This window comes from Mobula birostris, chromosome 7 (genome assembly GCF_030028105.1).
Source record: "Mobula birostris isolate sMobBir1 chromosome 7, sMobBir1.hap1, whole genome shotgun sequence".
Taxonomy (NCBI): Eukaryota; Metazoa; Chordata; class Chondrichthyes; order Myliobatiformes; family Myliobatidae; genus Mobula; species Mobula birostris.
This window is the reverse complement of record NC_092376.1, coordinates 6,818,000-6,831,678: the sequence shown is the minus strand read 5'-3', so window position 1 is coordinate 6,831,678 and position 13,679 is coordinate 6,818,000. Positions and strand designations below refer to the sequence as shown.

At 43.3% G+C, this 13,679-nt stretch overlaps 1 protein-coding gene across 6 annotated transcripts in view; it reads left to right on the top strand.

The window, feature by feature from the left end:
• aamdc (adipogenesis associated, Mth938 domain containing) overlaps nt 1-13,679 on the top strand; it is a 35,633-nt gene that overhangs the window by 5,821 nt on the left and 16,133 nt on the right. For 2 of the 6 annotated variants that reach the window (XM_072262567.1, XM_072262565.1), the window contains exon 2: nt 11,438-11,588. In XM_072262567.1, coding sequence (XP_072118668.1) covers nt 11,457-11,588 — 132 coding nt within the window. In that variant the 5' untranslated portion in view covers nt 11,438-11,456. Of the gene's footprint in view, nt 1-4,429; nt 4,533-4,669; nt 4,840-11,419; nt 11,589-13,679 lie in introns of those variants that run through there. The other 4 variants (XM_072262564.1, XM_072262561.1, XM_072262562.1 and 1 more) reach the window with 4 other exon arrangements.

The window sequence follows — 13,679 nt, the reverse complement described above, 5'->3', positions numbered from 1 at the left end:
GTATAGCAAGTCGTGATACAGTTCATCTGGATTCTCCAGTTCTGGCAACATCCTCATAAAATTTTCCATCCCTTCTGGTGGTAAGACATTCTTTTTCTGAGTTGACAGATGTCTCCTGGACAGTATTTCAGTACTAGCTAGTTACCCTATCAGAATCAGTTTTAATATCACTGGCATATGTCAGTGAAATTTGTTGTTTTGCAGCTGCAGTACTTTGCAATACGTAATAAAAATTATAAATTACAAAGATAACTATTTTTAAAATTAATTAAGTAGTGTGAAAAGAGAGCTAAATAAAGAAATATATATACAGTTAGTGTACATGTACATTGTCCGTTCAGAGTTCTGAAGAAGCTGTTCTGGAAATATTGAGAGTGTATCTTCAGGCTCCTGTACCTCCTCCTTGATGGCAGTAATGAGAATAGGGCATGTCCTGGGCAATGTTGGGTAATTAATGATTGATAATGCCTTTTTGTGGGGTTACCTTTGAAGCTGTCCTGGATGGTGGGGAGGCTAGTGCCCATGATGGAGCTGGCAGAGTTTACAACTTTTTGTAGCTTTTCCTCATCCTGTGAAGTAGTCCGTCCATATCAGACGGTGATGCAACCAGTCAGAATGCTTTTCATAAACAACAGGAATTCTGCAGATGCTGGAAATTCAAGCAACACACATCAAAGTTGCTGGTGAACGCAGCAGGCCAGGCAGCATCTCTAGGAAGAGGTACAGTCGGCGTTTCAGGTCGAGACCCTTCGTCAGGACTGTACCTCTTCCTAGAGATGCTGCCTGGCCTGCTGCGTTCACCAGCAACTTTGATGTAGAATGCTTTTCATGGTATATCTGTAGAAATTTGTAAGTGTCTTTGGTATCATACCTAGTTCCCTCAAACTTAATTAAATCTACCCACTGTTATGCTTTCTAATGCCTAATCTCTGATGAGCTGAGATGGCAGGATTCCTCAGCAATGGGAACTTTCATAGTCTATACTCAATTCTATACTTGCAATCAAATGTATGTCCATCATAGTTCCTTAAATAGCAAAACAAATAAGAAAGGAAATACATTTTACAACATCTCATAATTTAAAGTAATCTCAAGAGGCTTTATAATCATTTAAATAGATTTAAATGTAATACAGCAATCACAGTATGCACTGCATGTTATTCTGTTGCAGAGATGGGGTTAAATAAACTTCGGCTTGGTCGGTGGGAAACACTTCCTTCCTCTTCAAAATATTGGAGCCGAAGGTCTCCCTGCATAGCCGTTTGCGGCAATAAATTCCACAGATTCACCACCCCCAGCTAAACAAAAGATAAATATTAGCTTTATCTGTCACACATCCAGTAAAATGCATTGTTTGCATCAGTTCAATTCAGTGAGGATTGTGCTGGGTCAGCCAGCAAGTGTTACCACACTTCCATTGCTAACATAGCAATTCTAATTTAATAACCCTAACTTGTCCATCTTTAGAATGTGGGAGGAAGCCCATGCAGTCACAAGGAGAACAAACAAACTCTTTACAGGCAGTCAACAGGAATTCTGCAGATGCCGGAAATTCAAGCAACACACATCAACGTTGCTGGTGAACGCAGCAGGCCAGGCAGCATCTCTAGGAAGAGGTACGGTCGACGTTTCAGGCCGAGACCCTTTGTCAGGACTAACTGAAGGAAGAGTTAGTAAGAGATTTGAAAGTGGGAGGGAGAGGGGGAGATCCAAAATGGTAGGAGAATACAGGAGGGGGAGGGATGGAGCCAAGAGCTGAACAGGTGATTGGCAAAGGGGATATGAGAGGATCATGGGACAGGAGGTCCGGGGAGAAAGATTTTTATACACACGTTCTTTCTCTCACTCTCCTTTTTCTCCCTCTGTCCCTCTGACTATACCCCTTGCCCATCCTCTGGTTCCCCCCCCCCCCACCTTGTCTTTCTCCCCGGAGAAAATACATGGGTCATTCACTTTAGTAGTAGAAATAAATGTGCAGACTATTTTCTAAGTGGGGAGAAAATCCAAAAATCTGAGATACAAAAGGATTTGCGAGTCCTTGTTCTGTACACTTTAATGGTTAACTTGCAGGTAGAGTCCGTGGTGAGGAAGGCAAATGCAATGTTGGAACTCATTTCAGGAGATCTAGAATACAAGAGCAAGGATGTGATGTTGAGGCTTTATAAGGCACTGGTGAGGACTCACCTTGTGTATTGTGAACAGTTTTGGGTGCCACATCTAAGAAAAGATACGCTGGCATTGGAGAGGGTTTGGAGAAGGATCAGAAGAGGTTCAGAAGTATGATTCCGGAAATGAAAGGGTGACCATATGAGGAACGTTTAATAGCTCTGGGTCTGTACTCGCTGGAATTTAGACAGATGAGGGGGGATCTCATTGAAACCTTTCGAATGTTGGAAGGCCTAGACAGAGTAGATGTTGAAATGATGTTTCCCATGGTGGGGAAGTCTAGGACAAGAGGGCACAGGCCCAGGATAGAGGGGCGTCCATTTAAAACAGAGATGCGGAGAAACTTCTTTAGCCAGGGGGTGGTGAACTTGTGGAATTTGTTGCTGCAGGCAGTTGTGAAGGCCAAGTCATTAGGTGTATTTAAGGCAGAGCTTGGTAGGCTCTTAATTGGACACGACATCAAAGGTTACAGGGAGAAGAATGGGGAGTGGTGCTGAGGAGGAGAGAAAAAGGATCAACCATGTTTGAATGGTGGAGCAAACTCGATGAGCCAAATGACCTAATTCTGCTCCTATATCTTATGGTTATATGATCTTATGGTCTCCCACTATCAGAAACAACCTCTCCATATCCACTCTAACTAAGCCTTTCAATGGGATGCCTCTTCATTCTTCTAAACTCTGGCAAGTACAGGCCAAGAGCCATCAAATACTTTATTCCTGTATGAATTTCTCTCACTGTACCATAACATAGTCTTTTATTCTTTTCTCATATGACCTGCCTTTTTTCTTCAGTGATGCAGCCTATTTAGACAACATGGTTGTATCCCTTTTTAATTATCTTTATCTACTTATTACTATCAGGAAGCAGCAAATATTAGATATCTGATCATTCTTGTATTCCCGTGCCCCATCTGTGTCACAGCAAATGATACTACCTCTGGCAGGAAGGAGAAAGGAATGAGGGTGGGGAGAAAATATCGCTTCATGCTTCATTTTATTCAAATACATTCCTTTACATTTTTGTATCACCTACAAACTGCTGGAGGAACCAGTAAGTCAGGCAGCATATATGGAGAGGAATTGAGAGTCAACGTTTTGGGATAAGACCCTTCATCAAGACTGGAAAGGAAGGGGAAAGAAGCCAAACTGAAAAGGTGGAATTCACCTTCCTGTCTCTCAGATTACAACTTATTCAGCCCCTTACCTAATACCTATCTCCTCCTAGTAGGTAGGGACAGTGCGAATCTTGTTCTTCCATTCATGTGCATCACTAATTAGATGACGAGGCATTTGGCTACCTTAAGAGACTTCGGGCAGCTGGGGCTCGTCAGCCTGGGACGGCAGCCTACCGGGGAGAAGGAAAACTCCGATTTTAAACCTCCACTGCCTTGCGGCATACCCACCCATGGGAAAGGCTTCAGGAGTAAACCCCGAGGAAGAAATCCGGAGCTGGGGTCCCTACGGAAGTTTGATGTTGTTTACAACTTCACTCTGGCAACCTCTGCAACGACACTGGTGCCAAGCTGTATCGGTGCTTGCCCTTCCCTTGGACTACATCAGTGACGTTGTGAGGGGGAGCCCACTGCATAGGTAACAGCCGGTTCTTCAAATCTTCTCACCCAAGCTTGTGCCCTAGAGAGGGCACAGTCCACCAGAGGCACAAATCCATGATCCCCTAGGATAGATGGCTGCCTACTATCTCCTCCTAACTTCTTACTTCATTCCCCTCTCCCTCATCTGATCTCACCTATCACATTCCAGCTATACCTTACACCTTACCCTTGTTATTCTGGCTTCTCTCCCCTTCCTTTCCAGTCCTGATGAAGGGTTTCAGCCTGAAATTTCAATAGTTTATACCTCCCCATAGATGCTGCCTGATCTGCTAAGTTCTTCCAGCATTGTGTGTTTCATCTAGGTTACCTCCAACCTGATTGCATGAGCATTGATTTCTCCAGCTTCAGGATTTTTTTCCCTCCCCCTTCCCTCTTCTTCATTTCCCCACTCTGGCTTTTTGCCTATTCTCTCCTGCCTATCACCTTCCCCAAATGCTTCTTCTCCTCCTACACTTTCTCCTATGATCGACCCTCCTTTCCTATCAGATTTCTTCTTTTCCGGCACTTTGCCTTGTTTACTTCCCAGCTTCTTACTTCATCCCCCTCCCCCACCCACTTGGCTTCACCTAACGCCTTCTAACTTGTCCTGCTTCCCATCCCCCCCCAACTTTATTCTGACTTCTACCCCCTTCCTTTCCAGTCCTGATGAAGGGTCTCCACCTGAAAGATCAACTGTTTATTCATTTGCATAGACGCTGCCTGACCAGTTGAGTTACTCCAGCACTTTGTGGTGTTACTCTGGATTTCCAAGGTCTGCAGAATCCCTTGTGTTTACCTTTTCAGTGTCTTTAGAATCCCTTGTGTTTATCTTTACATTTCACACATGATAAGTAGTTTTTAAATCAAGGCTCATAACTTTTGAACATTGCACTGCATTTCTACTTATAGCTATCCCGCAGACATTGGCTGAAACCCATCCACAAGCTCCCGAAATAGAAAGAATATTCCAGCAGTGACATTAAGAAGTAAGGACTCTCTGTATCAAGTGATAAAGGTTTAAACACAACTAACTCCTTGTGTAGAATTTGAAGAAAGCAGACAGCCTGGGTTCTGAACAGGTAAATCGCCACTGAGTTTTAACTTTTATGGCTTAACAATGAGTAAATCTTGTCTGTAATTTTGCTACAACTTTTGTTTCACACAGTTTATTTGTCATTCTTCTGAAATGTAAATGTTACTATTGAAGCTTATCTGTCTCAAAGAATTGTATTTCAGGAAATTCTTAACTGAGGCTATGCACTTCTAGCAGCCTGCCACGGATCATCACATCCTAAAGCTTATTGTAGCCAGCAGAGTCCTTTTAAAGTATAATATAGTAACCAATTTGCACACAATATTCAAGGATCAAGGATAAGTTTTATCTATGTATTAGGACCCTCATGGGAGTTATCTACAGACCTCCAAGCAAAAGGTCAGGAAGCTGGATGCAAATTACAATAGGCAAGTAAAAAGGGAAATGCTACGATAGTGATGGGGGATTTTCAATATCTGAATCAGAATCAGGTTTAATATCACTGGCATGTGTCGTGAAATTTGTTAACTCAGCAGCAGCAATTCAATGCGATACATAATATAGAAGAAAAATTATTATAATAAATAAATTCTGGTATACTATGGATTAAAAATCATGAAAAAAACTGAAATAATTTATATTAAAAACTGAGGTAGTATTTAAGGGTTCAATGTCCATTTAGTAAATTGGATGGTAGAGGGGAAGAAGCTGTTCCTGAATCGCTGAGTGTGTGCCTTCAGGCTTTTGTACCTCCTACCTGATGGTAACAGTGAGAAAAGGGCATGCCCTGGATGCTGGAGGTCCTTAATAATGGACGCTGCCTTTCTGAGACACCGCTCCTTGAAGATATCCTGGTTACTTTGTAGGCAAGTACCCAAGATGGAGCCAACTAAATTTACAACCCACTGCAGTTCTTTCAGTCCCGTGCAGTAGCCCCCTCCCCCATACCAGACAGTGATGCAGCCTGTCTGAATGCTCTCCACGGTACATCTATGAAAGTTTTTGAGTGTATTTGTTGATATACCAAATCCCCTCAAACTCCTAATGAAGTATAGTCATTGTCTTGCCTTCTTTCTAAATTGATCTTGACACCCAGGAACTTGAAACTGCTCACTCTGTCCACTTCTGATCCCTCTATGAGGATTGGTATGTGTTCCTTCATCTTACCCTTCCTGAAGTCCACAATCAGCTCTTTCGTCTTACTGACGTTGAGTGCCAGGTTGTTGCTGCGACACCACTCCACTAGTTGGCATATCTCACTCCTGTACGCCCTCTCGTCACCATCTGAGATTCTACTAACAATGATTGTATTATCAGCAAATTTATAGATGGTATTTGAGCTATGCCTAGCCACACAGTCATCAGTATAGAGAGAGTAGAGCAGTGGACTAAGCACACACCCCTGAGGTGTACCAGTGTTAATCGTCAGCAAGGAAGAGAAGTTATCACCAATCCACACAGGTTGTGGTCTTCCGGTTAGGAAGTCGAGGATCCAGTTGCGGAGGGAGGTGCAGAGGCCCGGGTTCTGTAACTTCTCAATCAGGATTGTAGGAATGATGGTATTAAGTGTTGAGGTATAGTCGATGAATAACATCCTGACGTACAGTGGCATGCAAAAGTTTGGGCACCCCGGTCAAAATTTCTGTTACTGTGAATAGCTAGGCGAGTAAAAGATGACCTGATTTCCAAAAGGCATAAAGTTAAAGATGACACATTTCTTTAATATTTTAAGCAAGATTACTTTTTTTATTTCCATCTTTTACAGTTTCAAAATAACAAAAAAGGAAAAGGGCCCAAAGCAAAAGTTTGGGCACCCTCCATGGTCAGTACATAGTAACACCCCCTTTGGCAAGTATCATAGCTTGTAAACGCTTTCTGTAGCCAGCTAAGAGTCTTTCAGTTCTTGTTTGGGGGAGTTTCGCCCATTCTTCCTTGCAAAAGGCTTCTAGTTCTGTGAGATTCTTGGGCTGTCTTGCATGCACTGCTCTTTCGAGGTCTATCCACAGATTTTCGATGATGTTTAGGTCAGGGGACTGTGAGGACCATGGCAAAACCTTCAGCTTGCGCCTCTTGAGGTAGTCCATTGTGGATTTTGAGGTGTGTTTAGGATCATTATCCTGTTGTAGAAGCTATCCTCTTTTCATCTTCAGCTTTTTTTTTTCCACAGACAGTGTGATGTTTGCTTCCAGAATTTGCTGGTATTTAATTGAATTCATTCTTCCCTCTACCAGTAAACGTTCCCCGTGCCACTGGCTGCAACACAAGCCCAAAGCATGTTCGATCCACCCCCGTGCTTAACAGTTGGAGAGGTGTTCTTTTCATGAAATTCTGCACCCATTTTTCTCCAAACATACCTTTGCTCATTGCGGCCAAAATGTTCTATTTTAACTTCATCAGTCCACAGGACTTGTTTCCAAAATGCATCAGGCTTGCTTAGATGTTCCTTTGCAAACTTCTGACGCTGAATTTTGTGGTGGGGACGCAGGAAAGGTTTTCTTCTGATGACTCTTCCATCAAGGTCATATTTGTGTAGGTGTCGCTGCACAGTAGAACGGTGCACCACCACTCCAGAGTCTGCTAAATCTTCCTGAAGGTCTTTTGCAGTCAAACGGGGGTTTTCATTTGCCCTTCTAGCAATCCTGCGAGCAGTTCTCTCGGAAAGTTTTCTTGGTCTTTCAGACCTCAATTCGACCTCCACTGTTCCCGTTAACTGCTATTTCTTAATTACATTACGAACTGAGGAAACGGCTACCTGCAAACGGTTTTCTATCTTCTTATAGCCTTCTCCTGCTTTGTGGGCATCATTTATTTTAATTTTCAGAGTTCTAGGCAGCTGTTTAGAGGAGCCCATGGTTGCTAATTGTTGGGACAAGGTTTGAGGAGTGTATTATAAAGCTTTGAAATTTGCATCACCTGGCCTTTCCTAACGATGATTGTGAACAAGCCATAGCCCTAACAAGCTAATTAAGGTCTGAGACCTTGGTAAAAGTTATCTAAGAGTTCAAATCTCTTGGGGTGCCCAAACATTTGCATGGTGCTCCTTTACTTTTTTCACTCTAAAATTGTACAAAACAAAAATAATACACTAATCTTGCTTAAAATGGTGAAAAGAATGTTTCATCTTTAACTTTATGCCTTTTGGAAATCAGGTCATCTTTTACTTGCTTAGCTATTCACATTAACAGAAATTTTGACCAGGAGTGCCCAAACTTTTGCATGCCACTGTAGGTGTTTGTGTTGTCCAGCTGGTCTAAAGCCACGTGAAGAGCCGTTGAGATTGTAACTGCCATTGATCTATTGTGGTGATAGGCAAGTTGCAGTGGGTCCAGGTCCTTGCTGAGGCAGGAGTTTAGTCTAGTCATGACCAACCTTTCAAAGAATTTCATCACTGTAGATGTGTGTGCTACTGGGCGACAGTCGTTAAGGCAGCTCACAATATGATAGAATTCATCCTGCAGTTTGAGAGGGAGAAGATAAAGTCAGATGTATAAATGTTACAGTGGAATAAAGGGAATTACAGAGGCATGAGAGAGAAGCTGCCCAAAGTTGATTGGAAGAGCTCACACGCAGAGATGATGGCAGAACAGCAATGGTTGGAATTTCTGGGAACAATTCAGAAGGCGCAGGACAAGTATACCCCAAAGATGAAGAAGTATTTTAAAGGGAGGGTAAGGCAACTGTGGCTGACAAGGGAATTTGAAGACAGCTTAAAAGGAAAAGAGAGGGCATATAATATAGCAAAAATTAGAGGGAAGTTTTAGAAGATTGGGAACCTTAGAAACCAACAGTTTCTAAAAAGCCAAAGGAGAGAAGAGATGAAATACAAAGGTAAGCTAAGCAATAATATAAAAGAGGATACCAAAAGCTTTTTCAATTATATAAAGACTAAAAGAGGCAAGAGTGGATATTGCGCTGCTGGAAAATGATGATGAAGGTATAGTAATGGGTATCAAAGGAATGGTGGATGAACTTAATACTGTGCCTTGTAAAAGTATTCAGTCCCGACATTTTGTTCACATAATTGATCAATTTAACTGAGAATTTTTATGTGTGAATCACATTCTATTTTTTTCACAGTAGAGCCCAAAGAACAGGGAAAATTGTAAAGCATGAAAAACTAAAAATTCAAAAAGACTGAAATGTCAGCAGTTCAAAACTATTCATACCTCCTTGCTCAGTACTTAGTTGAACCACCTCTCACAATTATTACAGTCTTTTGGCTAATTCTGTATGCTTTGCACAACATGATGGAGCAAGATTTGCCTATTAAGATTGCTCAATCTATGCCAGGTTAGTTGGGAAGTAGTGGTGGACAGCTGTCTTAATGTCTTGCCAGAGATGTTCAATCATGTTAAGTTCCGAACTCCGAGCTGGTCAAGGACATCAATTTTCTTAATTTGAAGCCACTCTATGCTTGCGCTAGCAGTGTGCTTTGGTCATTGTCCTGCTGAAAGACAGAATTCCTCCCCTGTTTAAACTGTCTAACAGAGGCTAGCAGGTTTTTATCCATGATCTCATTCATCTTTCCATCATTCCTGACCAGATTTCCAGTCCTTGCTACTGAAAAGTATTCCCATCGTATGATGCTACCTCCACCATACTTTACAGTAGGGATGGTATTGAGAGTCGAAAAACACATATCCTTAAGCAAACTTTTAAACCAGCGCAGCATTCTCTCTTCCACTGTCTTAAACAGGAATTGCACCAGCAACCAGAGTTGCTTCAAAATTCGTCATTTGAGTAGCAATAGGTTTTTCAATCACCTTAAAACGATGTTACTAACTGTACAGTCCATACTGTATAGAAGGAGGAATCCAATAGGAGAGGAGAGTGGACTGTGGTGGAAAGGGAAGTGGGGGGGGGGGCACCAGAAGGAGATGATAGGCAGGTGAGGAGAAGAGGTAAAATGCCAGAGTGGGGAAATGAAGAAGAAGGAAGCGGGAGGGAAAAGAAATTACCAGAAGTTGGAGAAATCAGTGTCCATGTCTTCAGGTTGAAGGCTACCCAGATGGAATATGATGCGTTGCTCCTTCACTCTGAGAGCAGCCTCATTGTGGCAGAAGAGGAAGCCATGGACCAATATGTTGGAACAGGGAATATGGATTGGAAACTGATGCCGCATTGTATTGTGACTTAGACACATGCTTTTACAACTGGAAGGATGTGCTGTGCCTGTTTAGTGGCTACCTAGAGTCAACTATACAGTATAAAGCAGGGTAATTGACCAGAAGAGTGCAAGAATGTCAGTCGGCGAGCCTGGAGTTCAGGATACCATAGTCCAGCCGTCAGTACCCAGAAGACTGAAAGTTGAAGCAAGATGCCAGAGACTGGAGGCTGGAGGGGCATAGGCAGAGACACCCCAGGGTTGGGGAATCAAGTACCAGAGGACATAGGTTTAAAGTGAGAGTGGAGGGATTTAAGAGGGACTTGAGGGGCAACTTTTTCACCCAGAGGATGATGAGTATATGGAATAAGCTGCCAAAGGAAGTGGGTGAGGCAGGTGTAATAGTATCATTTTAAGAAACATTTGGATAGCTGGATGGAGGGGAGGGCCCTGGAGGGATATGGCCCGAATGCAGGAAATTGGACTAGATGGGTGGGCATCATGGATGGCATTAACTGGTTGTGCCAAAGGACCTGTATCTATGCTCTGACTCTTTGATCTTACGTTCTGACCGTAGAACAGCAGAGTTATTGAATACAGTATTTTTATCTGTTTTATCTAATGGCTGCCACATTTCCAACTTGTGAACTGTTCGGGTGCGGACAATTCTCAGGAGAAGAATAGGCCAGGGGAAGAACTCTAGGGGAATAGATGGATAGACATACATTAGGACGCTAAATAACTTCAATCAATTCCACCCACAATCCAAAGACCTACCAGTTGGTAGGTTAATTGGTCATTGTAAATTGTCCTGTGGCCGGCTGGTGCCGTAACGACATTGGCGCCGGACCCGGGAGTAGAGGTTCCCGGGTTCGAAACTAGTCGGGTCCACCTCTGAGTACACTTTCCATCCATGCCGGGTTGAGTGTCGAGACCGCAACTCGACCTCGTAAAACAAAGGGAAAATACTGCGAAAATGTCTGTGTGAGGAGTGGCTCGCCACATAGTCTCTCTCTCGCTCTGTGCCTTGTAAAAAGCCATGAAAAATCCATCATCACGGATGTACACAGACGCGCGCACACGGAGACGCACAGACTCGCATGCACGCAGGCACACGCCAAAAAAAAAAGTAAATTGTCCTGTGAGTAGGTTAGGATTAAGTAGGTGGTTTGCTGGACAGTGTGGCTCATTGGGCTGGAAGGGCCTGTTCTGCTCTGTAGCTCTTAAATAAATACATACATACATACATATAGACGTACGGACAGACGTACCAGAACGGCTTAAGGATGAGTGATCTCCTGTGTATTGTGGATTTTTTAATATTGTTTATTAGTAACCATGATGTGGACTTCTCTGTCAAGGTTAGCTTTCACTGTTTAGCCATCTGTGCTGCTTAAAAGCGGATTTTTAGATTGTATCAGCAGGCAGATAAAAGGCAGCCCACATTACCATAAACTGACCGTGCAACTTACTGTCTAAGCGAAATCGTGTGGTTATTCCCACTGTGCTGTTTTAATGTCAGACTGAGGATCTCTTCCAGGCCCTGCTCCCTTACCACCATGAAGTCTCCACAGATAGCTTCACTCTCGTGGGGTCGGATGAAGGTGCAGGACTGTCCCACAGCCTATAAGGATTGCAAGGTCTGGCCAGGCGGGAGTCGGCCCTGGGACTGGAGAGAGACGGGTACAGATGTAAGTCAGAGTGCGTGCAGCGTGAAAGAGGAAGGAGTTGGAGCAATTCACCCTTTTACCCTGTGGTTGGTGGGGGGGGCAGGAAGGAGGGAGGGAGGGGGAGAGGGAGAAGGAGAAGGAACAAAAGCAGTTCATCCATGTCAACCACATGAGATTCAAATGAGATTCTGATTCATCTATTTGTCACACGCACAGTGAAATTCGTCATTTGCATTAACAAAGAACCCCAGGATGTGCTGGAGGTTGCCTACAAGGGTCGCCTCACATTCCATTGCCAATATAATATGCCCATGTTTGCCAAGTTAATCCCATTTGCGCATGTTTTGCCCCTTTCCCTCTAAACCTTTCCTATTCACATTCTTGTCCAAATGTATTTTAAATACATAGCAGATGCATAAGAGTTGGAGGTGATGTATTAGCATGGATTGAGGATTGGTTAACTAATAGAAAGCAGAGAGTTGGGATACATGGGTGTTACTCTGGTTGGCAATCAGTGGTTAGCAGTGTGCCGCAGGGGTCAGTGCTGGGCCTGTAACTGTGTTCATGATATACATTAATGATCTGGAAGTGGGGACCAAGTGTAATGTATCTAAGTTTGCTGATGATACTAAATTGAGTGGAAAAGCAAATTGTGCAGAAGATAGGGCGAATCTACAGAGAGATATAGATAGGTTAAGTGAGTGGGCAAGGGTCTGGCAGATGGAGTACAATATTGGTAAATACGAGGTCATCCACTTTGGAAGAAAAAATGAAAGAGCAGATTATTATTTAAATGGTAAAAAATTGTAGCATGCTGCTGTGCAGAGGGACTTGGGAGTGCTTGTGCATGAATCACAAAAGGTTGGTTTGCAGATGCAGTAGGCTATCAAGAAGGCAAATGGAATGCTGGCCTTCATTGCGAGAGAGATTGAATCTAAGAGCAGGGAGGTTATGCTGCAACTGTACAGGGTACTGGTGAGGCCGCACCTGGAGAACTGCATGCAGTTCTGGTCTCCTTACTTGAAGAAGAATATACTGGCTTTGGAGGTGGTGCAGAGGAGGTTCACCAGGTTGATTCCAGAGATGAGGATTATGAGGAGAGATTGAGTCACCTGAAACTATACTCACTGGAATTCAAAAGAATGAGAGGAGATCTTATAGAGCCATATAAAATATATAAGATGATCTGATAGAGGTGTACAAGATGATGAGAGGCATAGATCGTGTGGATAGTCAGAGACTTTATCCCAGGGCTGAAATGGCTAGCACAAGAGGGCACCGTTTTAAGGTGCTTGGAAGTAGGTACAGAGGAGATGTCAGGGGTAAGTTTTTTATGCAGAGAGTGGGGAGTGTGTGGAATGGGCTGCCGGCAATGGTGGTAGAGGTGGATATGATTGGGTCTTTTAAGAGACTCCCGGATAGGTACATGGAGCTTAGAAAAATAGAGGGTTATGGGTAACCCTCGGTAATTTCTAAGGACATGTTCGGCACAGCTTTGTGGGCCGAAGGGCCTGTATTGTGCTGTAGGTTTTTCTATGTTTCTAATTACGAAAGGGATAGATAAGATAAAGGCAGGAAAGTTGTTTCCACTGGTGGGTGAGACGAGAACTAGGGGTCATAGCCTCAAGATTCAGAGGAGTAGATTTAGGAGAGAGATGAGGAGCAACTGCTGTTCCCAAAGAGTGGTGAATCTGTGGAGTTCTGTGCCCAATGAAGCTGTGGAGGCTACATCAATAAATATATTTAAGACAAGTTGGATAGATTTTTGCATAATAGGGGAATTAAGGGTTATGGGGAAAAGGCAAGTAGGTGGAGATGAGTCCATGGCCAGATCAGCCATGATCTTATTGCATGTGGAGCAGGCTCAAGAGGCCAGATGGCCTACTCCTACTGTTTCTTAAATGTTGTTATTCTACCCGCTTGAACCACTTCCTCTGGTGACTTGTTCCGTTATAGAGCAGTGAATATGAAATCACATTCACTGCAATGAGCAGCAATTTCTCCATCTTCCCCCGTTCTCTTTTTTTTTTACCATTCTCTATTCTGGTTCCCCTATCACACTTTCCCTTCTCACCTACCCATCACCTCCCTCCTAAAGCAACATCCATCTTC